The sequence below is a fragment of the Ochotona princeps genome, chromosome 20 (assembly GCF_030435755.1).
Source record: "Ochotona princeps isolate mOchPri1 chromosome 20, mOchPri1.hap1, whole genome shotgun sequence".
NCBI classification, from domain to species: Eukaryota; Metazoa; Chordata; class Mammalia; order Lagomorpha; family Ochotonidae; genus Ochotona; species Ochotona princeps.
This window is the reverse complement of record NC_080851.1, coordinates 26761183-26787909: the sequence shown is the minus strand read 5'-3', so window position 1 is coordinate 26787909 and position 26727 is coordinate 26761183. Positions and strand designations below refer to the sequence as shown.

Genomic DNA, 26727 nt, shown 5'->3' with positions numbered 1-26727 from the left:
ACAGTGTTTTCCTATCACGTGCTTTTGTGAAACATGTTGTTTTTCTGATTTCATAAAGTTTAAGTTGGTGATAATTAAAAATTTATTACAAATATGTAACATATGTGATTTAAAAATAGAGTGATATCTCTGAAAAATTGTGCTTATAAAGTTCACAGCTATGTTTACGTTTCTTGAGGTACACGTTTATTTCCACTGCTTGTAACCGCAATGACTACTTACATTGAGCGTGATAACACCTTTTTTATTCATAAAATGCCGAAGTTGGGACTAAATGACTTGTTTTGATTTTTCTGAAATTCTATGATCATGTACAACATACAGCACAAAATCAAATTCAAGGATTTGAAATAGATAAGGGAACAAGTTAGCAAATATTTGAGGTACTATCTAGGGAAGCTCATGCCATGTTAAGCATGCGGAAGCAAAGATGAAACGTACTTTGCATTTGTAACGTGCTTCACCGTTTAACGTGGCCACTACAAAGTGAAAAATGCCCTTGTTTGCGACCAAGGCCTCTGGGTGAAAAATCCTCAAGCATAAAACCCGGCTGGCGCAAAAGCTCCATGGGTCAGGGTCGTGCGGCAGCTGGGTGACGCGCAGGGGGCGGGCCTAACCCACGCGGCGGCGGAAGAGAACGTCCTGTGGGCGGAAGTGACGCGGGGCCGGCTCTGGGCTCTGAGGGGAGGCGTAGCCGTGTGGGGAAGGAGGCGGTGTTGGCGGAAGGGGTTCGGCAGCCGATGGCGGCTCGGCGTCGGGATCCTGTCTGACGTTCTGCCTCTGCGGAGGCCTGCGCCAGGTTAGGCGTCTTTCCCCGGGTCCGTCCCTGCACCGCGTGAGGCGCGTGGAGCGTTTTTGGGGGTCGGGGAGCTCGTGCTACGCCCCTCAGCCTGGGAGGAGCCGGGGGGGCGTCCCTTGCCGCTGTCGGCTGAGGGTCTCCGTGGTGACTCTGCCGCCCCCCCCCAAGCACCTAGCTTTTCCTTTCCTCTCAGACTGTGATTGTGACGGGTGTGTGCGGTGTGGGGGGTCGGCCGTGGGCTTCGGGGAGGGGCCCCCACCCCCCCCACCCACGACGGGCAGGTCTCCGGGGGTCGTGCTGGGTGGGGAGAGGCTCCTGTGTGCGAGTGCGACCCCAGGGTGAGGGTCTTGACGGGGTCCTGTGTGTACTGGCGGCGTAGGTCAGCTAGGGAAGCGCTAATGGGACGTGTCCGGAAAGGACGCCCGGGTTTCGCCACTGCGGAGAGAAAGCCAGCTGTTTTGGTTTGAATTGCCCCTGGAGGAGGAGGAGGAGGAAGAAGAGGAGGAGGAGACTCGGGGCGTCGCCTACTGCTGCGGGCCAGCCCGAGGCTGCTGCCCTGGCCAGGCCCGTGGTTCACCTGGGCTGCGGAGTGGGCCCTCCCTGCACGTGTTTCTAGAAGCCCCTCCATCCCTCCCCATTAGCGCCTCAAGGGCTCAGCTGAGGAGAATTTGCTGCGTCAACTTGGTCTCGCCCGTTGCCACCCGGCAGGTTCGCAGGTCGTGTGGACAAGTCCCGACGGGCGTTCGTGAACCTGTGTGTGGCGTGTGTGCGCGCGTGTGTGGGCACGCACCTGCCTGATAAAGTTGTTTGGAGACAAGGCTGAGCCATTGGAAATAGAGTTCTGGCTTCCTGAAGTAGTTTAGGATTGCTGTTCTGTCAGGAAGGTAGATGGGAAAAGACATCGTCATTTTTCAGCTCAGAGAAATTCCTGTGCGCTGTGCTCATGATCGCGGTGGCGTTCGGTTCCCAGTAGCAGTTTAATTAAAAAGGTCACTTGAATAACGCGTCCGTCCTCGAAGCCCCCCTCTCGCGTGCGAGGCTGAGGTAGGCGCTCTCCTTTCGGGTTTCTGAAGGATTCTTTGTGCTAGGAACGATCTCTTACTACACTTTGGGGGTTTCTTTGTTTTTGTTTTTGCGACTTGACCGTTACACGTCAAAGAACATCCTGTTGCGGTTAATGCTTCCTGATGGTCGCATTCTTAGACCGTAGTTTACAGTTGGGGTAATAGCAGGTGCTTATAGTTAGCCAGTAACTACGTTTTTTCATACCAAAAAAGTTCTGGAATTTTAAGCCTTTTAACGTAAGCTTAAATATTGATGAATGATTGTAATTATGTTCCTATACCCCTTTGGAGGAATTACTTCAGATATTTTAGATTGCATTGTTTTGGAATGGATATTGTGTATAGTTTGGACTTTATATACTTCCACCTGTTTAGTATTTAGCCCAAGAAAACCTTTAGAAGAAGATTAAAAAAATTTCCTTCTAATATCTTAGGTAAAGATCACTGCATTTTAGCAATCACTTTATTAAAAAGAAGCCAGAGTGGTGTGGGTGAGAGCTGGGCAAAACCCTGTGCCCTCAGCTGTTCATGATTTGGAGAGATGATGCTTGCGGGAGAACAGAGGAGCAGGCACGGGCTTTGCTTGGGATCGCACAGTTTGCTGATGTAGCATTTCTGATTATCTACAGCCAGTCGATAATCCTTAGGTGTGGGTGATTGGAGATGCTTTCAAGGCCGCGTATTTGTGTCCGTTCAGGTGTGTGTTCTGTAGGACTGAAATGTGGAGATGATTTTAAAGGCTTATCCTTTTTTTTTTTAAGTCACAGATTTGAAAACTTTTAGTAATTCTGTCAACCACTAACTGAATTCCAACATTTTTAGGAAAGGATTTGTTTATTGGATCTCTCCAAGTCACAGTCCTGTTCCCCAACATTTATGTTTATATTCCAAAATGAGGTGTATTGCTGTAGAGTATATGTGGAATTTTTATTACTGGTCTGTTTTATTTGCTTACTTGCTTTGATTTTACTAATGTTATTATGGATATTTGCAAGGAGTAGGAGCAGTGAAATGAATGGCTTGTTGCAACTCCTTTGTTTTGTCCTCCGGCATCTTTCTCTTTCACTGTGAAGGCTGAATCTAGGAGTCTCCTAGTGCCTGCAGCAGTCACTGCTGGGCCAGGTTCAAATCCGGAGCCAGGAACTCAATACACCATGTGGGAGGCAGGGCCCCAAGTATTTGAGCCATTACCCCCCTCTACTCAGTCAACAGCAGGAAGCTGGGATGGCGAATGGACTCAGACTGAAATTCAGTGGCGCTTCAGCTGTGCCCCCAAATGCATGCCACTCCCTTGGAATTTTTAATCCAAGTCCCAGACATTAAGATATTTCACTTATTAATAGTGTAGTGTACGCTAACTCATTAGGACATTTAATAGTCACCATAGTCGTGCTGGCACATAAAGCAAAATTGCTTCTTATTTGATTTCAATTGTTAGAACTAAAGTAATTATAATTAAAAAGGTTAATTTGACTTTATTAAGTGTGCTGAAGTTTTTCTTTTGGTGTCTCTTATTAAGTTGGCTAAGGCTTACATTTTTGGGTTGGTTAAGTAGGGTGAGTATCAGAAAGCACAACAAACATTTCCAAAACAGATCTCTTTAGGGCTTGAAAAATTTCACGAGGAGGAGCTAAAGGTATTAAAATACCTTTGTAGTTGTATTTTTGAAATTTATTTTTATTGGAAAGGGAGATTTACAGAGAGGGGGACAGACAGAGATCTTCCATTTGCTTGTTCAGTCACCAAGTGGCTTCGGTGGTCAGAGCTCAGCAAATCTGGAGCCAGGAGCTTCCTCCAGGTCTCCTAAGAGCTTGCAGGGTCCCAAGGTTTTACGCCGTCCTTTACTGCTTTTCCAGGCCTCAAGCAGGGAGGTGCGTGGGAAATGGAGCAGCCTGGACATGAACCAGTGCCCAAAAGGGATCCTGGTGCTTGTGGGAGGTGGGTGTGGGGTCAGAATGGGGGGTGGGGATTTAGGCATTGCACCAGGTCTCATAACATGTAGTTACAACACAAGAATAATATACACAAAGGAGAGATTTGGAGGTTTAGAGAATGTGGAGGTCACCTGGAAAAGGGGGCGCTGTGGTTGGCGTGCGTTTATTATGTTTGACATTGTTTCCCAGCTATGGAGTGGACAGAGTTAGCAGTTGGCTGTCCCTGGAGAGATGCTTCAGAGCATGGCAAGTAGGATGTGACTTGGTGGAGTTTGCTTTTTGCTTCTCTGTATATAGGAGCTGCTGTGTCCTCTCCAACAGAGGCCCGGTTAGCATTTTTTGTTTTCTCAAGTGTTGAAGCTACACTTCCCAGACCTTACCACAAGGTGATGCAGTGACTTTGCAGTGAGTTCTCCTTGGGGCCCAGAGGGCCATTCTTAGTGAATTCCAGCATTTCCATAAGCTTGCTCGGCTCTTCCTTTGTGTTTCTTATCGGTGGGAGCAGTGAACTAGAGGAACTGTGTGGGAATTAGAAATTTTACTTTTCTGTTCAAAATGGATTGATAATGATGTGCCATAGATTATGTTCATTTGTGTTAACCTTTTAAATATCTTGAAACTATCTTGCAACTTAATAAAGTACAAAATAAAACAATAGGTGAGTTTTACAAGTATTTATATAGAGTAGCTGTGAAATTTTTAAAAAGGATGTTGGAGAGAGATTGATGAGGGCCGTTAGGACAGTCACAAAAACGAGATTTCATGTTAGTGCAATCATTTAAATCATTGAAAGCATACACTTGTAGAAACTTCAAACAGTAAATTGAGTTAAAAATTAAAAATTCTCCCTAGTTCTGTTTTTACACATGTCCTTTATTAAGTAAAGATTGGCGTTAGCTGTTTTGGGTTAGTCGCCACACAGGAGGTCTTATTCCAGCAGGCAAGATGGCTGCGGGGATGGGAGTGGAGGCAGAGAGAGGCAGACATCTCCTGCCACAGTGGCAGGGAGGGACTCCGAGGGAAGAGGGAGAGGGGACAGCAAGAGGAAGGAGAGGGAGGCATGCCCAAGTGTGCTTTCTTATGGTGGGGTGGGGGTGGGTGGACTCGAGGTGCCACGCGGGGTTGGTGGATAGGGCTGTTGGGTATGGTGCCAGGAGGTTACAGTGAATTGGTGTGAACACGCTTAGCAAGTTACAGCAGATTGGCATACAATAAAATTTGAACTTACAGGGCATATGAATTTTTTTTCTTCTTTTTTGGCCAGTGAATCTTAGGGAAGTGGAGACCTGGGGGAAGCAGATATTTAAAATGTTACCTGAGTCCAAAATGGTGAGGCTCTTTAGGGCCAGGGTTTGAGTCACTTGTAACAACTGGTATGTAATTTGAGTCCCCTTGGATGCATTTATAAACACATATGCAAAGCAAATACTAATACATCTATATATAATTGGATTTTTTTGATACTTTCCATTGATAAATGAAGGCTTAAATTCCACTGTCTTGCTTTATAAACAAATAAATACAACTTTGCTGGTTTTCCACCTAATCACATTCTTCGTGGAAAAATATTAGTCCCTTTAATGCAGTTTTGGTAGTTTCATCTAATGGAGGTTGATAGAACTGGCTAAGGTAGTTACTGTGTTATTAGCTAGTAGGGAGTATTCTTAAAAGAACTGGAGTAGGTGAATTCTTCCCCATACACAGTTTTTAAAAAAATTATTCTTAAAGATTTATTTTTATTGGAAAGTCAGATATACAGAGAGGAGGAGAGACGGAGAGGAAGGTCTTCTGTCCAGTGATTCACTCCCCAAGCGGCCACAACAGCCAGAGCTGAGCTGATCTGCAGCCAAGAGCCCGGAACCTCTTCCGGGTCTCCCACGCGGGTGCAGGGTCCCAAGGCTTTGGCCATCCTTGACTGCTTTCCAAGGTCATGGGAGCTGGATGGGAAGTGGGGCTGCCAGTATTAGAAACAGCACACATGAGATCCTACCACGTGCAAGGCGAGGAGTTTAGCCCCTAGGTTTCTGCACTGGGTCCTCCACACAATTTTTGGGAAGAGGAGGGAGGTCAGGATTAGTACACATATCTCAAAACAAAGCAAGAGAAGTGTGCAGTTGTGTTAAGCAGAGTTACCCCGGTGTTTAAATGCTACCTTTTCATTCTCCTGAGGCAGGGAGTGTTCCCAGGAGTCCCTTTGTGCGACAGCCTTGTGGAAAGTAAAGCCCAAGTGTTATAGCTGAAGGAGGAGCACCCCTCCTGCGGCATCCCTGCAGACCTCCTGGCAGCAGGGGTCATTCTCCCAGGGTCAGGATGACGGGCTGTATACGAGATGACACTGTGATCACTAAAGCAGTACATTGGTCAGAAGAGAAGCAGTAGGGATACAGGAAGAAAAGTTGGTATTTTCTAAAGTGTATTTCTTTAAAATTTAAAAATTCTTTTAATATTTCAAATCGGCAAAAGCAGTTCTGAAAGTAAGCTATTTTCGGTTTTAGCAGTAAAGCTTCTTAGTAATTGTTAAAATGTGAGTTGAGTCTTACTGTTGTGCTTGCAGTGTAGAAAGCTCATTGATTTTTGAAGTAAATTAATTTGGTTAGCAAAACTCTTGCCCTAGTTCTCCCCTTTGTGACAGGGATTCCTGCCTTAATGACTCAGAAGCAGGTGCTGTACATTTAGTCATAGTTTCTCACATGTACTATAGATGCAGGGATTGTACTGCGTCTAACATTTTTTAAAAATAAACTCTTAGTTTTATCTTTTCAGAAGTAGAACACAAAATGTGTAACACCTGAGTCTTAGTTTTTGTAATCCACTTTAACCATTCATCTGCCGTTCAGTGCTTGATATTTACTAAGCCTGTGAGAACCCACTGAGTCACTAATAGATACATTTTTTCTGAAAGATTTTTCAAGAATGTATAATGATGCTTAAAATTTACATAATAGTCATTTTCCATAATCCGTTTGAAGACCTCTAGAATACATGGTTTTAAAATTTTGTACGACTAAGTATCTTTTACTTCAACATTCTGTGACAAGATTCTTGATATACTCTTGTGTATGTATATGAAGTGTTCTCAGGCCCCACTTCCAGAAAGTTTGTGGTTTTTTTTCCTTAAAGCCCCTTAGGATTCTAATAGGTAATCAGGATTGAGAGATTCTGGCCTGAGGCATCACAGGGTGGGGCAGGAATGCAAGGATCAAGAAGTTACAGGACCCTGAGTCATGAAGAGGGGAAGGATGGACTGGGCTGGATGTGGGAGGAAAATAGGAAGTTCAGAGGTGTATTGAAGGGGAAAGTTAATTGGCCAGTAGCCAGTAAGTCCTTGACTTTCAGCTGTCCTGTTTCTGTTTTTAGTGTGTTTTGCTAGGGGCCACCAGGTGTATACTGGAAGCACCTCTGGTCCAGCCATGCTTTGGTTTTAGTAGAAGAAGCAAGGGGTAACACTTGTCAGGAAGAGTTGGAGCTTTTGATTTAATCCTTTCGCAATCATATAACTTTCTGAGCCATATTGACTTATTGTCAATTTGCCTTTTTTTATCTTCTATATTTAAGAAGTTTCAATATTTAAAGTTGTATCTTTTCAGTGACTAGTTACACAAATATCCATGAAAGTTGTGTTAAATGTCATGCATTTTTTAAGAGCATAAGTTTATGCTTGGTGTCATTTAACTTGTATGAATTACTTGTTTCAGAGTCACAATGACATCCTTTCAAGAAGTCCCATTGCAGACTTCCAACTTTGCACATGTCATCTTTCAAAATGTGGCCAAGAGTTATCTTCCTAATGCACACCTGGAATGTCATTACACCTTAACTCCATATATCCATCCACATCCAAAAGATTGGGTTGGTATATTCAAGGTAAGAAACTTTTTGAATATTATCTTCTGTGAAGGCGATTTATTTTTAATTTTCTTTTTAAATGGATTGGTAAGTAGCTTTTATACTGGCCTTGTTTCGACTCCATGTTAAGAAAGGTGTTTTGTTGTTGTTTTTTAAGTATTTTTTTGAAAAGATCTTCCCATCCACTGGCTCATTCCCCAAATGGCCACAACATCCAGAATTGGGCTGATCTGAAGCCAGGAGCATCTTCCAGGTCTCCGGTGGGGATGCAGGGGCTCAAGTACTTGGGCCAGTCTCTGCTGCTTCTCTGGTGTGTAAACAGGAAGGTGCGTGGAGAGTGGAGAGACTGCTTCACACATGGGGTACTCGTGTCAGGCAGTGGTTTTACCCTTCATGCCACAGCGCCGGCCTCTAAGGGTTATTTTTGTAAACAACAAAAAATTAACAATACACAATAGTGTAAAAGAAATATTGGGGATATTTTATCAAATTTTCCTCTCTGTGATCAAAAGGTTCATGTTTATTAAAGGTTTTTGTGAACATTTTTTTTTTTCAGAATCTTTTTCTTTTCCATTCTTTACCTCGTAGAACAATACATTCTTGCAGTAATTTGTAATTCATTTTGTATACTGTTGTAGTAATGTTATCTTTCATTTTGCATTGCTGAAGTACTGCTCATATTTTCTTAGCCTGTTGTAGAAGTGTATTTTACATGGCTGAATGGTAAACTCTTTGACCTAGAGTCCCAGTCCTTATATTTCTACCAATTGTTTTGTATGCTATTTGCTTGAAAGTTGTGTTAGGGTAGTGAGTAGTGGTGCCTCACCTTGCAGAGCATTTTCTAGTGATATTACCTGTTCCTAATGAAGTGAGGGTGGGTAAGCGTCCTTTGAGCAGTTAAACCAGTGTTGTGAATGTCTAACCAGTAAGTTACTGTCTTCCTCCTGGATCACTCTAAAATCTCTATCAGAATCTGTTTTTACTTTAGATGTGATTTTAGTAGGATTAAAATTTTGTGTGGTCTGTATAACTTAAATAACACAATAGAAAGAATGCTTCTAGAATTGGACACATTGAAAGTATTTACAAGTGAAAAGTCTGGTCTGATAACAGTGCAGAAAACTATATTAGGGCTTAATGATTTGTAATAACATTTCAATTCCTCTTTGATTCTATTTATTTATTAAAGGTTTGTTTGTTTTTTATTGGAAAGGCAGATATACAGAGAGGAGGAGATACACAGAGAAAGATCTTCTGGTTCACTCCCCAAGTGGGTGCAGAGGCTGCAGCTGAGCCAGTCAAAAGCCAGGAGCCAGTACCTTCCTCCAGGTCTCCCACATGGGTGTGGGGTTCCAAACCTTTGGTCCGTCCTCTACTGCTTTCCCAGGGCACAAACAGGGAGCTAGAAAGGAAGTGGAGCATCTGGGATATGAACTGGCACCCATATGGGATCCTGGCAAATGCAAGGTGAGGACTTTAGTAATTAGGCTACCATGCCTTGCTCAGTTTATTTATTTTTAATGGAAAGTCAGATTTTTTAAAGAGGAGAGATAGAAAGATCTTCTGTCCATGTGACCGCTGGTTGACTCCCTGGAACTCAGCTGATCTGAAGTCAGGAGCCAGGAGCTTCTTCTGGGTCTCCCACGTGCGTGCAGGGTGTCAGGGCTTTGGACTGTCCTTGACTGCTTTCCCAGGCCACAAGCAGGGAGCTGGATGGGAAGTGGAGCAGTCAGGACACCAGCTGGCACCCATATGGTATTCTGGTGCATGCAAGGCAAGGATTTAACCACTAGGCTATTGCACCGGGCTCCAGTTCCTCTTTTTGAATTATTATTTGATACTCCTGAATAGATGAATTCCTGTTAACTCTTCGTATGAGGTTTTGGGCTTGTCACATTATAAGTTGTGGGCATATTTATTGTGAGTGTCCCATGAAATCAGTATTAGTTTGGCTTTTATGTGAAATACTGAGATCAAGTTAAAGATAACAGAACTGGGAGAATTGTGAGAATGGGCATGAAATGGAGGAGGAGGAGGAAATGCCGTTGAGCACAGGGAGGCCATCCCAGTACGAAAACGGCACGAGCAAAGGCACAGTGGTGAGACACTTCAAAGGATGAGGAGTGGACAGTCTGTGATGAAGAGATTGGTGGGGACATCCTCTGGTTCACTCACCAAATGCCAGCAGCAGCTGGGGCTGGGCCAGGCTGAAGCCAGGAGCCAGAAGCTTGCAGAGTGTTTCCCCTTGGGTGGGAAGGACCCGAGCACCGGAGCCATCCCCTGGTACACTCCAGTGGACACACGCATTTCATCAGTTCAGTGAATTCGTTGAGCTAATTCTTTACTAGTGGACATTTATGTTAAGTGTTTATGATAAATAATGCTTAGTAATATCTGTATTTATTTTGTTCATTACTTACTGACTGTATTGAGTAAGTTCTGGAAAGTGAAAATTTTAGAACACTTTATACTGTAAGTTGCCCTCCAGACTCATTATGTTGGATAGCATACTGTGACCATTAGGTAGGAAGAGAATGACCAGGTAATAATTTTAGGAGTGAAGGAATGAAAACGGGAACGTGTGTGATATGCTTGAGAAAGTGTGAAGGACTTTGATTTGCCTGGGTCAGATACTCGTTTCAGAGGATGAATGGGGAAGGGTAGCTTGGATTACATTGTGGGTTGTCTTAATGTTTAAGAAATAGGTTTTCAATAAGGAGTAATAAAGGTTAGACGTGAACTTGGATCTTATAATGCAGTGTAAGATAAACTGGACTTTGAAGAGAATGAAGGTACAGGAAACATTTAGACTGTGCTAATTTTCTGTGTGAGATAATGAAGGCCTGAAATGGAGAAGGGAATCAATTTCAGGTACTTTTCCGTAAGTAGATTTCATTGGATATGTCAGCTTATAGCTGGGTTGGAACTGGAACTCATTCTGTAGCACCTTGGTTAGGAAGGCCATATGCTAAGAATTTGGAAAAGACTTAAATGTGGAACAGGTTTGGCCTTGCCGCCGTTGGAAGAATGTTAAAGGAAATCAGAGTAGGTAAGTAGGAGCTTGCTAAGCAGCGGTTTTATGACTTTCTTCAGAGAGGATCACCACCCAGATTTGTGTGTGAAGAGTGCCAAAAGTGGGTTTCATTCAGGCTGTAATGGGAAGGGAAGTTGAAGGGATAAAGGACACTCCTGTGGTTTTGTGTGCATTATTGAAGTGATAACTGACTGGGAAGTTCAAGTTGCTTGGGGAAATGAGTGAAGCCTGAGAAGGGTCTTAAGACTGGTTGTCAGTTTTAAATTTCTTTCCTTGTAGTTTTTAGACTTTTTTTGTATTTATGTTTCATAAAGATTTTTTATCTAGCTGCTATACATTCCAATTTATAGATGAAGTAACTGAGGTCCAGAGATAAAAGTGACTTAGAGCCTCATGTGAGCAGGTGTTTGAGCACAATTCTCTACCTGTTTAGTTAGGGAGATAGGAATATACAAAATGGGCAGTGGAGTTGCTCACCAGTTCAGCTTGTGGGAGATGATTTAGAACTGCATCTGATGCCATATCTTTATTATTAAATCCAATGTTAATTGCAGTAAAATGTATTATATTTGTTTCATTGATTTGTTTGGTTTTAAATTGAAAAGCAGAGATGAGAGAGCTCTCACCTGCTGATTTACTTATTAAATGTCCCTGGTGGTCTGGACCATAGGAACTGGATTTATGGGTGGCAAAGACAACACAAACCATCACTTGCTACCTTCTTAGGTGTGCGTTAGGAAAGTTGATGCAGCAAGCAGAGTGAGAAGTTCAAACCCATATGGGAGATGAGCAACCTAGCCCGCAGCTCAGTCGCTTGACTAGGTATATCTGTGTACTTGCTGTGAATTCTGTTGTTTCATTTGTGTATATGAATTTGGTTTGGTCTGAGTTATGCAAGTGCAAAGTATGAGGTGTTATATTCTTAGCAGAAATTAAATTAGTTTACAAATAAATAATGTCAGAAATCACAGACATGTCAGGTGCTGTTGGCATGATCTCTGCTAGTTTTTAGTGTTCCAAAGTTGTTTTCAAATCTAGAGGTAGTGATCTTTGCACATACTATGGAGGACTAAAAGGCAACTGCCCTTGCATTGTGATCTATCTTGCAGCCTTGTAGTCTGTGTTTTAGTCAGATGACCAGGAAAATAAAATGTAGGAAAAAAACCTGGTAATTTGAACACTCTGATTTGTTGACTCTCAGTTAGATTTCCTCATGATTGCAGAGGGTTCATACATAATTTCCAGATACCTGTCTTGTCTGTTTTTCCCAGTGTGATCCACTCTAATGTATTTTAATGTGGAAGCAAAGATGTAAGACATATCCTATCTTTTGTCAGCTGTACCTTAGGAGTTAGGTAGTATAGAATTAGTGTTGGAAGGGAAGTTTAGAAGTATGACGTTTTATTTTAGGGAGAAGACTGAGTAGTGTGTGGGTAGCAGAAAAGCTTAAATTTGGGGTTTAAATTTTGGCTTCCATACATTTCCTAATTTATATAGTAAATCAAGACAGTATTTTTGATTGTTCTTCTAGTGCTAACTTGAATCAGGTATTGTTTTACACTGTGATATTAGCATGTTAGAGGTTTTGTGAGCTAGTTTTACAAGTAAATGGCACTGTCACTTTTTGCTGTTTTCTTAAAAATGTGTTTGTATTTGTTCGGAAGGGGGAGAGAGTATGATCATTCCCATCCATGGGTATACTCCCCAGGTGCCTGCAGTAGTTTGGCCTGGGCCAGCGTGGAGTTGGAAGTGGGAATGTGGTCTGGTGTTCCATGTGGGAATCAGGGACCAAGCTGTTTGAGTTCTTATTTCCCTCCTGGGATGTCCATTAGTCAGCAGCTGAAATTGGGAGCAGAGCCACGACTGGAATTCAGGCACTTGGAATATGGCATGCAACCATTGTTATCTGACAGATTTTTCCTTTTTAATTTTTTTTTTTTTGTGAGTGGCAGACAAACCTTCTATCTGCTGGTTCCCTCTCTGCATGCCCATAATAGGTGGGATTGGATCATGTTGAAACCAGGAGCCTGAGCTCAATCTTATATGGGTGGCAGGGACCGACGTTCATCGTCTGCTGCTCCTCTAAGGCACCACACACACCTTATTAGCTAGACCAAGCCCACATGCCTCAGTTGCTGTATTAACCACCAGGTTTGACTAGAGTCTGTTCACTTAGATTCCTTTCCCAAGAAAATATAGCTCTAAGGAGGTTTTCTCACCACTCTTTCCCGCCCGGTATCAGTATATGTACAGGGACAAAGAATACAAAATACTGTTTGTACCAGAAGTATGTCTTGTTGGAAGAACTGGAGAAACTTAGAGGATATTTGCAAGTCAGAGTTAAAGAGAGATGAGAGAGAGAAGTGGGTGTGTGAGAGCTGCCATCTGCATGTTCGCCCCTCTGCAGCTGGGGCTGGATCAGGCCCAAGCCGAGAGCCTGGAACTCCATCTCTGTCTCCCATGTGAGTAGCAGGAGCCCAAGCAATCAGATGCACGAGCAGGGATCTGGAGCAGCAATGGAGGAATTGGGACTTGAATGCTATGGGACTTTTAGGAGATGCCTGGGTTGTAAGAGGCAGTTAAACGCACTGTACCACATTGCTGGCCCCAGTGAGTGGCAATATTTAATAAGCACTAAATAATATTTAATAAGCTCTGCACCAGAAACTTGACAGGAATGATTTTATTTGACACGCAGCAACATTTTGAGATGATTACCATTATCTTTTTTTTAAAGAGGAAGAACTAGAAATGAGCAACCCATCTGAAGTGGTAGTGCCAGTGAATGGCCTTTGCTGGTCATGTGACCCTACACATAATGTTCTTAATCAGTACGTTGTACTGCACTTGAAGTAACTTCCATTTGTTTAGGTTGGGCATTTAACTAAGTGCCATAAGCATTCACCAACTTTGAGAGAGAAACCAGAGGCTCAGACAGATGCTGTAAGTCACTGGTAACTGGTTTCTTTCAAGCTTCTCATCTGTAGAAAATGACAAGTGTCAAATAGTTTTGACCATGCCACCCAGAAATGCAGCCTATGATTTGTCCCAGAGAAGTTGCATGCACTCATACATTAAAAGTTTCAGGAAAGAACACTGTATATAATTAGAGCAGTACATGTTGATCAAGGATTGCTGGGATGATTGTACCAATCCTGCTGGGTTGTAATCGCTCAGCTATCCTTTAGAGATAAAAGCCAAGTTGTAATCATAGAATATGTGTGATCTAACTCCGTGGCTGATGCATGCTTTCTTGTAATATTACTAGCAAATGGATAGCTAGTATCTGTTGTTAAATAACTCTCCTCTTGAGTTATGTAATGTGCTAAAGTTTACCTAGAAAACACAGATTTAGCTATGTAAGGTAATATGAGTTGAAAATGTTTTAGCGAATAGCTTCTGGAGCATGCGCCGCGCTGGCCGTTAAGAGGCGCAAAACCGGCGGCCTGTGGCCAGGGCGCCGGGGAGCCGCCGCGGGCGCATGGCGGGGCTGCAGGGGCGCCGTCGCCACAGCCAGCCCACGAGGCGCACGAGACTCAAGGCTTATCCCAAATTGCGCCGCATATGCCCCAGTGAGGACATGATGCGGTCGCTCATTGATGACTGCGTGTGTCTGAGCAGCGATGCATCTGCCGTGGTGGTTGACCTACACGATTATTATGATTATCTATTTGATTTTTGAGCCATCCTTATTTCCTGAAATTCAGGGTTTTGGTGATAGTTAGGCTTGCTTAAATTTATAATTTGCTGTGTAGTCATAATTCAAGTGACTTTTTTTTTCCTAAAAGTTGTACCCCCAAAGTCATGTCCTAAGCCAGTGGATGGTTAGTGTGACACAGAGCCAGGCTTCCCTTCACATAAGGAGGATATTAGGGTTTAGCTAAAGATGGTGGTAGGTTTTCCTTTGAATTCACAAATTTTGTTTTCTCAGGAATGAAGAAATTGGAAGTTGCAGTATGTTTTTTTTTAACTTACCCATATATTTTTATGTTGGAATATGTTGTATGTGCCATTAAACTTTTTAAAAGAAAAAAAAATGTTTTAGCAAGAGGTGAGACATAGGTGGCTTACTTGTATGTATGAATATTTTTGTGCTGAAAGTCTTTGCATGAATTTATACAGATTGCTTATAGTGAGACTACAAAAATAAAAGGTAAGTGAATTTAGTGCAAAGAGATGCCTAAGCAAAACCAAAAGTCTTCAACATTTGTCACTAAACATAGGTTTAGTGAAGTCAGATTTTAAGCACAATGATATGTGTGTCCTTACCTGTGAGAAATCTGTTATTCAGTATGTAGGTTTTTATAACTGTAGGCTATTGCTTAGTACATTGTAATTTGATATTTTGTTAAAATGATGATTTGTAGATATGAAGTATATGTTTTAACATTGGGTTGTAGTATCAAATAGTATAGCATAGAGTATCAGGCTTGTATTAGATGCTGTTAATCTCACAACTACTCCCCTATCCTGGTTATTTTCCTACAGGTTGGATGGAGTACTGCTCGGGATTATTACACGTTTTTATGGTCGCCTATGCCTGAACAGTATGTAGAAGGATCAACAGTCAATTGTGTACTAGCATTTCAAGGTAAGAGCTGAAAACTACAGAACTCAATCAACCTGGATGTTTCATTGTCTTTAATAATGTTATACCCCATTTTAATGATCTGTTAGACATATCCAGGGTGCCAAAGTTGAAATAGTTTCTTTGTTTAGAGACGTGTGTGGGAATATGTATTAATCTTAATTATACTTGGTATGTTTGCTGTTGGCCATATGATAATATAATATGTGGGGATTAAAATATCTTTTCTTTATTATCTTTTGCTAGAATACTGGATTTCTTTGCACATCTTTCCCTGGGGTGATTTTTTTCTTTGAATAAGAAAATAGTATTTCTGATGTTACAACACTGTAACAGGCTAGAGGTGAGGAACGTATTGTAGCTGGAAACCATGAGGGTGATTGACAGGTTTATAGAGCAGTTACATGATTCTGACAGATGAAAGTTCTTATGAGATGGACCGAAGTGAGTAATCAAAAGCTACTGCTGGCCTTGATGTTGCACATGTATTAACAATTATTACTCAGCTAATACTGGTGTATCTGCCATGTGAGTGAATTTGAGGATATGATGCTAAGTCACCTGGGCCAAAGATAATGGGGAATGAACTGACTTACATCCAGGTGCAGACTCCTCTCTAGGAGTGGAGTCCTGGCTGACCAGATCTAGAGGAATTACTGTTTAGTGAGTATAGGATTTCTGTTTGTGCTATGGAAAGCATTTTAGAAATGAATGGTAGGGGTGGTTGTATTCTTAACACTGAATTGTATGTTTACAATGGTTAAGCTTGTAACTTGTTATTCTTTATAAATCAGAAAAATGCTCTTGGAAATTGTCAAGTTGGTACAGTGATTTCATATTGCAATTATATAATTTCACTAGATTGTATTCAGTCAAGTTCTTAACTTTGGATATACTACGAATTGTTTTTGTTCTGGTGAAATTAATGGGCTCTATATAAGCATAATGTATAGGAAATAAAATGAAGTTGCCAAGAAAACTCACTGAATTTAGTCATAAGTTATTGCAGTAAAAATTTGTTACCTATTAATATATACTTTAAATATGTATTTTATTTTAAAGATTTATCTATTTTTCCATTGGAAAGTCAGATTTACAGAGAAAAAGAGCGACAGAAAGATCTTCCATTCCGCTGTTTCACTCCCCAAGTAGCAGCAATGGCTGGAGCTGTGCTGATCCAAAGCCAGGAGTACAAAGCCCCTTTCGGGTCTCCCAACGTTGGTGCAGAGTCCCAAGGCTTTGGGCTATCCTTGACTGCTTTCCCAAGCCACAGGCAGGGAGCTGGATGGGAAGCGGGGCCACCAGGATTAGAACTGGCACCCACATGGGATCCTGGCATGTGCAAGCCTAAGACTTTAGCTTTAGCTGCTAGGCCCATATTTTTTTTTTTTTAAGATTTTTATTGGAAAGTCATATAAACAGGAGAGACAGAAAAATCCTCTGTCCGTTGACCCACTCCACAAGCAGCTGCAACAGCTGGTGCCAAGCCAATTAGAAGCCATGATCCAGGAGCTCTTTTGGGTCTCCCAGGCAGGCGCAGGGTCCCAAGGCTTTGGGCCTTTCTTGACTGCTTTCCCAGGCTGCAAGCAGGGAGCTGGATGGGAAGCAGAGCTGCTGGGATTAGATCCGGAGCTCATGTGGGATCTTGGCGTGTGCAAGGCAAGGACTTTAGCCACTAGTCTGCTGGGCCTGGACCATACTATTTCTTTTTTTTAAAGATTTATTTGTATTTCAAAGGCAGGGACCAAGAGTGACAGAGATCTTCCTTGTACAGATAAACTCCCCAAATGGCCACAATAGCTGCTGGCCCAATCAGAAACCAGGAGTCATGAAACTCCTCCAGGTCTCCCATATGAGTGTGTGGGCCCAAGCATTTGTTTCATCCGCTGCTTTCCCAGTCTGTAAATAAAGAGTTGGATTGGAAGTGGAGCAGCTGGAACTAGGACAGGCACCCATGTGGAATGCTGATGCCTCAGGCAAAGCCTTAGCCTGCTAGGCCGGGGCGCTGGCCCCTAGCTGCTTCCTGTTGTGCTCATGCCATCTTTGAATGCTGAGTTCAGTCCTGGCTGCCCTGCTTTGGATTCAGCTTCTCGTTAATGTGTCCTGGTAGATGCAGGTGATCACTGGAATGCATAGGCCCCTGCCACTTACGTGGAAGATCTGGGCAAATTCTGGGCCCCTGGCATCCTTCTGTTTTAAGTGCAGTATAATCTGAAGGCCAGCCAAGTCCTGGCTTCATTTCCACCTTTTCTCCTTCTCTCCCTCCCTCTTTCTTTCAAGTAGAAAAAAAAATCTGTACTGAAAGTTATTGAATGTAAATACTTAGCATACAAATACTTACCCAAGAGAAATCAGAAAACAGTTTAGTTTTGGGATGAACATTTCTAGTAGTACTTACTTGGAAAGTATTTTTGAAAAGATTTATTTTTTTTCAAAGGTTTATTTTCTTGAAAAGCAGAGAGAGAGAGATTGAGTACTTAGATCTTAATTTCAAGCATCACAAGATGTATCTTACCTTTTTAAGGGGCCTTTAAAAATGGAGGGTCCGGTGTGGTAGCCCAGTGGCTAAAGTCCTCCCCTTGCACGTGCCGGGATCCCACATGGGCATTGGTTCTAATCCTGGTAGCCCTGCTTCCCATCCATCTCCCTGCTTGTGGCCTGGGAAAGCAGTTGAGGACAGCTTAAAGCCTTGGGACCCTGCACCTGTGTGGGAGACCCGGAGGAGGCTCTTGGCTCCTGGCTTCAGATTGGCTCAGCTCCAGCTGTTGTAGCATTTGGGGAGTGAACTAGCAAATGGAGGATCTTTCTGTCACTTTGTAAATTTGCCTTTCCAATAAAAACAAATAAATCTTTAATAAAAATTGAGGAAGAGTATACTAGTATTGAATACATCAGTGGTTACATAATAGCTATTTTATCAATTGGTAGAAAATTAGGAACTGTGTGATAGATAACCACACTTCTTCTTTACAGAGAAGAACATGCAGCTCAGGTTAAGTAAATAATAGTGATAAAATTGGAATTCCTTTGTAGAGTACATACTTTTTTCTTCCAGATGAGCTGATCTTGCCCTAGTGGAGATACAGATGGAAAAGATATTGTGATAGAATAATTTTAGAACTAACAGATGGGAAATTTGGGTTTGTTTGAGAAGAAAGGAAGAGTCACCTTATATTGGAAAGTTGATCTTTTTTATTTATTACCTCTTAGGGTATTACCTTCCTAATGATGATGGTGAATTTTACCAGTTCTGTTATGTTACCCATAAGGGTGAAATTCGTGGAGCTAGTACACCTTTCCAGTTCCGAGCTGCTTCCCCTGTTGAAGAGCTGCTGACGATGGAAGACGAAGGGAATTCTGACATGCTGGTGGTAACGACGAAAGCCGGCCTGCTGGAGGTTGGTGCTCACAGTGAGGTGGCATTTTAAGAATTTTCAGATTATGCAAGAGTATCCATGAAAAATCAAATGCTTTTTAACTAAAGTAATAAGTGCATGCACAGTGTCTCTTTTGAAAAAGATATGAATCTTTGGTTATAATTACATATTGGTTCCACTCTCGCAGAGCCTCAGAGCCCGTCAGTATTTTGTGCATAGTGAATGATGCAGAAAATAGCTATTGGAACGCTTCCTTATGTTCCCTGCATCCTGCCTGTCTGCTTTTTTGGTATCCTGATTCATTGAAGGGAGAACAGAGTAAACTTGGGACCTAAACCTGGTTGGGAGAGAGTGGAAGGCAGTGTGTCTGGGTGTGAACTTCGTTTTATGAGCTGTGGGCATGCTGTTTCTCAAGTGCGTTAAATGAATTGGGGAGCATACTTTATTTTCATTTAGGTTGGACATTTTTAGAGTAATACTTTTCCTTGTTCCTACTGTCAAATAATAAGCCTAGATTAGCCATAATTTACAAAGCAAAGATGAAAAGCTTTTCACTTTTTTAAATAAATGAGTTGTGGAGTTATGATGCTGGCTCCAACATGAGTTTACTATGTAGATAGATGATATAATCATCATTTTATTTTTAGTAGTCATTAAAAGAGAAAATAGAACCTTTTTAAAATATCATTTCAAGATGTTTCCCATCGTCTTTATAAACTACTGTATTAAAAAAACTACTATATTATGTTCAGTTAAGGCAGCTAATTGTGTTTAATGTACTTATAATTAGAAAACTTGCTGTTAAAATTGAATATTTTGGGTAATGTCTGTTCATATTTTGTGTATAGGACATTGCTTTCTGTGTATAGTCAGGTGGGTGATTTTTTTTAAAGATTTATTTTTATTTGAAAGTCAAATTTACAGAGAGGAGAGACACAATGGATAATTTTTTAATAGATTGTTTTATGCCTTTGATTTTACTTTATTTACCTTGAAAGATTATAAGAAAAAGACATGAAGTTACAAATATTTTTATTAGACACTGGGCGGTTAGAAGGAACTAGTCATTGTATCATGGATTCTTCCGTATCTTTGTCTTTTCAGAAATTCCTCTCTTATCTCTAATACAAAAATGTAACTTTTATAGGGTGACTAAAACATTCTGTGGTGACAACTGCCTGATGATCAAGGTTTTTAGTCAGATATTTGAATGTTAGAGAAGCAGAAACAGGCCCAGCTCTTTAGAGGAATGTAGTTAGCATTTACAGGACAGCTTTTGGAATACTTAGTAGACCACCCTGATTTCAGGGCCTCTCACAGACAAATGATGGGTTTATCTTGTGTTTTTTCTCCAAATAGATTTTCACAATCTATTTCATTTTTTCCTACTCCAGCAAGGGTTCTTTATGAAGAAAATGTAAGTTGCTGTTTCTTGGGTAATTATTTCTGAGATGTAATCTTTTTTATTTATTAACGATTTTTTTTGGACAAGTCTTTTATGTTTTACATTCATTAAACTCTTTAGTAGATTTTATCTAACACAAAATTAATAGAAATGGTAGACATTATCTGAGTCCTTGTTGATGTTAAAGTGATTAATGAGACTTAGTCCTGTAGTGTGTGAGCCTCGATTAGATAGATAGCAGATTTAGAAAAGAGGAAGTTTTTTGAGAATAGTGGGGATGTTTGTGGCTTATCTACTGGATAATACAAATTATGCTTAATTTTCTTAGCTGTAATAACAGTAGTGGTTAAAAAGATTGTCTTTTTAGTGATTTCTGTGAAATGATTATGGGTGAAATGCCTGATTTCATTTCAGATGATGTAGTGAAAAAAAAAAAAAAATTAACACAGGGCCCGGTGGTGTGGCATAGCGGCTAAAGTCCTCGCTTTGAGGGCCCCGGGATCCCATATGGGCGCCGGTTCTAATCCCGGCAGCTCCACTTTCCATCCAGCTCCCTGCTTGTGGCCTGGGAAAGCAGTCAAGGACAGCCCAATGCACTGGGACCCTGCGCCCGCGTGGGAGACTCGGAAGAGGTTCCTGGTTCCCGGCTTCGGATCGGCTCACACTGGCCGTTGTGGCTCACTTGGGGAGTGGGTCATTGGACAGAAGATCTTCCTCTCTCTCTCCTCCTCTCTGTATATCTGACTTTGTAATAAATAAATAAATCTTAAAAAAAAAAAAAAGAAATACAAAAAAAATTAACACAAAAATTATAGAAATAGACTTTAAAAAATAGATAAGGTGTTAAAAAAAGCTCTGTTTTCAGGGTGTTTACTCCGAACCATTTGATTTGTTATATTGGAAAAGGTAAAAGCATGATTGTCAAAGTTTTCAGCCATTTTAGAGTTCAACCGGTTTGATTTTATAAGCTTGGGAAACTAAGTTAGTGTGTACTGCACAGAAACATTTTTCCAGGTAAAATTTACAATGCTTCCGTCACAGAATCATCCTCTGAATCTCCATTTTTGTTTTTTCTGGCTAGAATCAAAGAATTTTTTTGTAATAGAAATATTGATTTTGTTTACTGATGTAGATCCTAATGATATCTGGTGCATTGGTATATTATCCTGACCTGTTAGTATTTCTCTAAGGATCATTTATATTGTTACTAAATTACTATAGTCTGCATTTTTGTTTTCAAATTTGCATTTTTATTTACACAGCTGTTTTCACTAAGCCAAATAGAGGCCATTATATATAAGGGTGCATCCAAAAAAATCAGAATTAAAACATAAGTTTATTTTTGTACCAAAACTTTAAACACAAACATGTTTTTTTTTCCCATAATTTTAATTTGACATTAACCCTCTGAGGTCCCCTTGTATGCATGGATTTCAGAATTGTGTGCATTTCCTTTTTCATTTTCCATGACCTTTTCAAAGTGTTCTACATAGAAGCTATTTATTCCTTGGTACTTTAGGTAAAGACCCAAAACTTGTCATAATCTTACAGACGAACACTTCAACGTGGCAGTTCAAAGATTTGCTACAGGATTGTCTTCACAGAGAAGTAGTGTAATTCTGTGAGGTGTGTGCTTATTCCAGATAAGAAAGCCCAGTGGTTCACCTTATTGGTGCACCTTATTTGAAGTGCTGATTTGAAAAGTAAACACAAGGGTAATTTCTCATTCGGCTATTCTTATACCTCTTTACAATATTTTCTGCTGTAACCAAAAGATGATGTAAGTTTGTGATTCATGAATTTTTCTAACAAAATGTTGTATGGAACTGATATGAAAAAATCTATTTGATCCTCTTTTGTTTTGAAATGTAAAAAGTCAATTTGCAGGGACATAGTTTAGACTTAAAATTGACTTTAGTTTTTGTTTTGCAGTTGAAAATTGAAAAAATCATGAAGGAAAAAGAAGAACTGTTAAAGTTAATTGCTGTTTTGGAAAAAGAAACTGCACAGCTTCGAGAACAGGTTGGAAGAATGGAGAAAGAACTTAACCATGAAAAAGAAAGATGTGAGCAACTGCGGGCAGAGCAGCAGGTTCGTTCTGTGCTGTGTAACTGGTTGGAATTGGTAGTGTGTTATCTAAAAGCCACCTTTATAAAGAACTGAACCAATAAAGTTAGAGAAAATGAGGTAGTGAAAAAATAGTTTTTAAGTAAACATTTATGCTTGAATAGGTCAGTTCCTATTAACCTTCTGCCGCAGCCTTTTTAATGTTTTAAGATGGTTAAAATACTTTCAGACTATTGGTACCAGGCTTGATAAGCTAGTCCTGACAACTATTCCCGAATGTTTTACGTAGAACTGTAGATTACTCATTAGACTTTTTGTTTGTTTGTTTGAAAATAGAAATGATAAAAGCTGAGGTGATAAGCAGTAAAGGGGCAACAAAATAAATTTGTCCTAAAAAAGGCAGAACTCAACGAGGCAGTATGTGGTATTAGACAACGTTTTGAGATTTTTCTGAGGTGAGAAATGCTACAAATTACCTAAGAAATACCTACTTCGAGTTGGTACCATTTTTTGAGCACAGAAAAAATATAAGCAGAAAACTGTTATTTCATTAGAGGTACAAGTAGATAAGTGAGAAACCAAAAACATTGAGAAAACACTAGTCACCCTTGCATTGGCTCAGTATTTTCATAAGAAAAGTAATTTCTTCTGACAAAGTGTGTACAGATTGTGATGGTGAGTTTTGAAGTCTCAAACCTGGTTGGATATATTTATGTCTGTTGGAAGGATTAACTTGTTGTTCCTGGATGGTGGGTCTGTTTGGTTCTTTTGCCAAACAAGGACCTAGAGCAGTTACTTACCAATCACTCACTGACCTGTTACTGCCGTGATTCTCACCAATTTTACTTTGCAGTGGAGCGCTTACATGTTGCATACATAAGCAGAAATGGTACACACGTGGGGCTTACCAAGCTGGGATGACTTCTCTTCGTTGTATTTATTTGAGGATCATTCTTTTGGATTAGAGAGTAAATGTAATGTCAGATCATATGAGCATTTGTAAATTTCTTTATGAGTGTCTGAAACATCTTAACTTCTAATTACCTGTTAAAAATCTTCAGGCATTTCCCCAGTTCTTGGAAAAATATTTAGTATTCTGCAGTAGACTATAGAGGTAGGGTTTTCTGTTTGTTTAAAGACTATTTTCTTTCACACTTTTTAAAGGCAGAAGTACAAAGTATTAAAAATCAGTAAAAACTCATGAGATACGTGTTTACTTTTAGGACATTCAGCTGAGCTTTTACTCGATTGCATAACTACTGTATAGTTACCACTGTTTTTCTTCGTTCTTTCACATGCTTCTCAGCGGTTGTACCTGGTTTTGACATTTCCTGAAACTTTTTTTTTGTTTGTTTGTTTGTTTGACTGTATCACAAGCCAGAGGAATCGAGATTCGGTAGATGATTCATGTAAAAGCCCAATTTAGTATGTCCTAAATCCATTATTCCAAAATATGCTGAAATGTGGTCATTTATGGTTTTCACTCTGATCACCTTGAAGTCCAAGAAAAGAATGGGTGTTCATAATACAAGTGGCAGAATGGTAGGCCTTCATTTGTGTGAATTTTCTCATGGACTTGAGGCCAGTGTCTAGTTCGGTTGAGGATTGTGCGACTTAATGCATCACAGGTTCTCCGTGCTGTACCAGGTGTTAAGGTGTTAAGGACTTGGTACGTGTCCAAAGCTTGTTCTAACAGACTGAGGTCAGAATATAATCAATCTTTTTTTTTTTTTAAAGATTTTATTATTATTGGAAAGCCGGATATACAGAGAGGAGGAGAGACAGAGAGGAAGATCTTCCATCCGATGTTTCACTCCCCAAGTGAGCTGCAATGGGCCGGTACACGCCAATCCAAAGCCGGGAACCAGGAACCTCTTCCGGGTCTCCCACGCGGGTGCAGGGTCCCAAAGCCTTGGGCCGTCCTCTCCTGCTTTCCCAGGCCACAAGCAGGGAGCTGGATGGGAAGTGGAGCTGCCGGGATTAGAACCGACGCCCATATGGGATCCCGGGGCTTTCAAGGCGAGGACTTTAGCCGCTAGGCCACGCCGCCGGGCCCAGAATATAATCAGTCTTATAGAAGGCTGTTGCCTTGGTACTCAGGAAGGGTCTTCAACAGAAGTTTTTATGGCACCTCTTAAGTCTTCATGACAGTTTGTGATCTTGGAGGAGAGGATGCATTGGGGTATACTCTGGAAAACATTTGCAAGTGATTTCTTTCTTTTGTTTAGTGATATTGAATACTATAGAAAATTATGGATCTTTCTCTGACCTGAGTCACTGTTACTTTACTGCCTTTCATGCTTGTGAACTATATAACCATTGAGAAAGATTAAAATAATAGCTGTCATCTAACAGGAATGGAGGTGCATAATATTTCCCCTAGATTATAAAAGCATAATACATTTATAATATAAAAAAACAGAACTTTAATGGGGTAAAATACTATACTTACCAGAAGGAGAAATTATAGGAACTTTTTTTTTAAAGGTTTATTTTCTTTAATTGGAAAGTCAGATATACAGAGAGAAGGAGATACAGAGAAAGATCTGTCCACTGGCTCACTCCCCAAGTGGCCGCAATGGCCAGAGCTGAGCGATCCGAAGCCAGGAGCCAGGAGCTTCTTCAGGGTCGGCCACGTGGCTTTAGGGTTGCAAGACTTTGGGCCCTTCTCTGTTGCTTTCCCAGGACAGAAGCAGGGAGTTGGAAGTAGAGCAGCCGGGATACCAACCGGACCCATATGGGATCCCTAAGATAGTTTGAATAAATAAAGCATGCAACAACAACTTAAAGAGGTTGTGTTTGTAAGGGATAATATTAGTGAAACATGTAATTGCCTAATTACTATTTTCATTTTTTTAGCATGTGTTTATTTTGTCTGTTGATACCATGAAGTTAGATTATTGTGTTTTGTTCTCAAATTTTTGTGTGGATTTCTAGAAACCAGAGGAGACATGTTTATGTCCTGTGTAATTGGTTGCGTGGCTTGTTTTCAGTTACTTTAGAGATGTGAGGTTTTTGAGTAAAGCTGAATTCAGATGAGTAAGATTTAATTTGAAATCTGACTAGAAATTTTTGTAAATAAGAAAATTATTTGCAGGCAACTGATTAGCTATTGAGAACCTAATTTATTTTTTTTCTTGGTGTTCATTATGATTCCAAAACTGTTTTTTTTTTTTTCAGATAATAGTGCATCTCAGTTTTTGATATATATATCAAATATATGTATATATCCTGACATATATATATACACATATATGTATACATTTAGAGTGAGACCTAATTTTTACATTTAAGATTCATTTATTCAGAAGACAGAGGAATAGAGAATAAGGGACAGCAGTCACCCATCTGCTGGTTCACTCCCCAAATACCTGCAGCAGCTATGGTGGGGCAGGCTGAAGCCAGTTGCCAGGAACTCTGCTTCTGTCTCCATGTGAGTGGCAGGGACAAAAACGGAGCTGCTTCCTAGACATGTTAGTGGGGAGCCTGATTGGAAGTGAAACAGCCAGGTCTTGACCATTGCTTCTAGAAGGGATGCCAGTGTTGTAAAAGGTAGCTTAACTGACTTTGTAACAATGCTGGCCCACTGATAATCAGGATTAACTTTGTCTTTTGTATTGTTGGAATTGTGGTATCCTTTTGTCATGATTTATAAATGGTGACCAAATGAATATTTGTCACCTATCAAATGTTTTTCAAAAGCTGTAGGTTTATGCATTTTTTAAACAAAAAGGTTTATTTTTTAAAATTATTTTTATCTGAAAGATTTACAGAGAGGAGGAGAAATAGAGAAAGTCTTCTATTCCTGGTTTTCTAAATGGCTGCAATGACAAGAGTTGAGCTGATCCAGGGCCAGAAGCCAGGAACTACTTCCTGGTCTCACACATGAATGCAGGGGTCCCAAGGCTTTGGGCGTCCTATACTGCTTTCCCAGACCATAAGCAGGGAGCTGCATCTGAAGTGAGCAGCCAGGTCATGAACCAGCACCCATATGGGATGCTGGCACCTCACAGTGGGAGGATTAGCCTGTTAGACCATGGTACTGGATCCTATTTTTATTTTTGAAAGGCATAATTAGAGGAAGAGAGACAGAGATCTCCTGGTTGAGTCTTCAAATGGCCAAAGTGGCCTTGGCTGCTAGCTTGAAGCCAAGAACCAATAGCTTCTTTTGGGTTTTCCATTTGAGTACAGAGGCCAAGCACTGGGGTCCTTTTTGGCACTTTCCCACGCATGTTAGTAGGGAGCCACATTGGAAGTGGCGCTGCTGGGAGTTGAACCAGTGTTCACAAGGGATGCTAGTGCTACAGGTGTCAGCTTTATTTGATACACTACAGCACTGGCTCTAGATTTGTTTTAGTAGTCTTACTTATTTTTATTGGAAAGGCAGATTTACAAAAAATGAAGAAAGATCTTTCACTTGGTGGCTTATTCCTCAAATGGCTGCAGTGGCCAGAGCTGAGCTGATCCAAGGCCAAGAGCCAGGAGCTTCTTCCAGGTCTCCCATGTGGGTGCAGGGTGCCAAGGCATTGGGCCATCCTCTACTGCTTTCTCAGGCAGTAAGCAAGGACTGCATGGGAAATGGAGCAGTTGGGGTGCAAACTGGTGCCCATATA

General features: G+C 41.0%; 1 protein-coding gene across 6 annotated transcripts in view; it reads left to right on the top strand.

Moving 5' to 3' along the window:
* Positions 1-648: 648 nt before the first annotated feature.
* The window catches only part of TAX1BP1 (Tax1 binding protein 1), a 61339-nt gene continuing 35260 nt past the window's right edge, over positions 649-26727 (top strand). For 3 of the 6 annotated variants that reach the window (XM_058678357.1, XM_058678355.1, XM_012926184.2), the window contains exons 1-5: positions 649-799; positions 7493-7661; positions 15166-15268; positions 18476-18663; positions 21980-22138. In XM_058678357.1, the coding sequence (XP_058534340.1) occupies positions 7500-7661; positions 15166-15268; positions 18476-18663; positions 21980-22138 (612 nt within the window). In that variant the 5' untranslated portion in view covers positions 649-799; positions 7493-7499. Of the gene's footprint in view, positions 800-1737; positions 1844-7492; positions 7662-15165; positions 15269-18475; positions 18664-21979; positions 22139-26727 lie in introns of those variants that run through there. The other 3 variants (XM_058678356.1, XM_004582413.3, XM_058678354.1) reach the window with 2 other exon arrangements.